General features: G+C 48.3%; 1 protein-coding gene across 1 annotated transcript; it reads left to right on the top strand.

The window, feature by feature from the left end:
• Window positions 1-452: 452 nt before the first annotated feature.
• On the top strand, window positions 453-816 carry PPTG_24772 (hypothetical protein; the record flags this gene model as incomplete). Its single annotated transcript, XM_008918484.1, has 3 exons — window positions 453-554; window positions 622-714; window positions 799-816. The coding sequence occupies 3 exons, from the start codon at window positions 453-455 to the stop codon at window positions 814-816; spliced, it is 213 nt and encodes a 70-aa protein (XP_008916732.1).
• Window positions 817-1417: the final 601 nt, after the last annotated feature.

The following is a 1417-nucleotide window of genomic DNA, read 5'->3' as shown; positions in this document are numbered from 1 at the left end:
TTGTGGTCGCACAATGGCTGCACTCATTGACCCGACAACACTACAATGTTTTAACGTGTTTTATATTCGTAGCCATAAGCTATCTTTAATTATTTTAAAGCTCATGTCCATAATACCGACGTGTTGACTGGTCTTGGCGTTTCGACTCATTTAATACCGCATGCGGCTTGGACCACGAACGTTTGGCGTGACAAGCACTAGCTTATTGTGGGTTGAATTATCGATACTATTGAGTCTAACTTTAATCGCCCTCGCCTTCGGCACCGTGAACATCATACACACCAACGCCAAAACTGAACGTAAGGCTCGCGACGAGCAATAAGATCGCGTGAATCAGCGTCTAGGCAGTGGACCTCTACTAGTTTGACATTCGTACGCGTCCCTAGTAGCGTGACCACGAGAATCACGATGTCCGCGGTAAAATCAACAACCTCTAATCCCTGCAACCCATAATGGCGTGGTCGTCGTCCTGGGCGTCAACGCGTTTCGGCATCGCGGCTATCACAACCAAGGCTGTTAAGAGGGGAACGACGCTCATGTCAAGCGGTGCGTTTGTAGGCATTGACATGCCTACAAATACCAAGCTCACTGCGGGCTTTGACTCTCTTATGCACCACGAAGCACTCGCGTGTGGTCAGTGCTCGGTCACTACCGGCTTGTTTGGCAGACAAACGAACCGACAGTGACCACATTATGGCGGTTTCGCTGCTGGAGGTAAACAGGACCCCGATAATCGCTCTTCAGCACCGCGAGTACAGGTTATTGATTCATAACACGATATTATTACTTTACTTTTAGAATCCGTATAATTTCTGAAACTGCACAGACGACGTAAGGTTGGGTACGACTACATACGAGTACTGGCAGCTTTGACTAAATTCGAATGCTATACCCCAACAATTGGCACCATATTAGCCATGGTGACAGCACCAAACATGAAAGTGTATGGATTGGCAGTGGTATAGAATGGTAGCGTCCTTTGGAAAGCACGAGTCGAATTTCAAGGGTTACGCGTTAGTTATCGGTGAACCGCATCAAACTTGGCTAGACGGTGGTGCTCCAACTCTACGCCTCGTGAGTACTAGCACGAAAGATGAGGTTTTGCATTGATTGAGATTGACTCTTGGACCGTCCGGACTCGATGATGCAACATGCGCCGTGTGCGACTGCGGTAAGCTGCGTCAAGACTATGATTTCAATTGGCGACGATCGAGACCGCATAGAGCGGATGCAACTACTGCTGTCCAGCACCGACGAGCACTTGCCAGCACAACTGACAGACGAGTACGACTGCTCGGATCTGTTCGCTTGTTTAGGTGGAATGCTGCTGTCAAAACGAGGTGTTCATCCAGCTGGCTACATTCAAGTGTGTAAAGAATGCAATGTCAGTTTGGTGAAGCAGTTGGTGCCAAAATTT

This window comes from Phytophthora parasitica (assembly GCF_000247585.1).
Source record: "Phytophthora parasitica INRA-310 unplaced genomic scaffold supercont2.214, whole genome shotgun sequence".
Lineage (NCBI taxonomy): Eukaryota > Oomycota > Peronosporomycetes > Peronosporales > Peronosporaceae > Phytophthora > Phytophthora nicotianae.
This window is presented reverse-complemented; position numbering and strand designations above follow the sequence as displayed.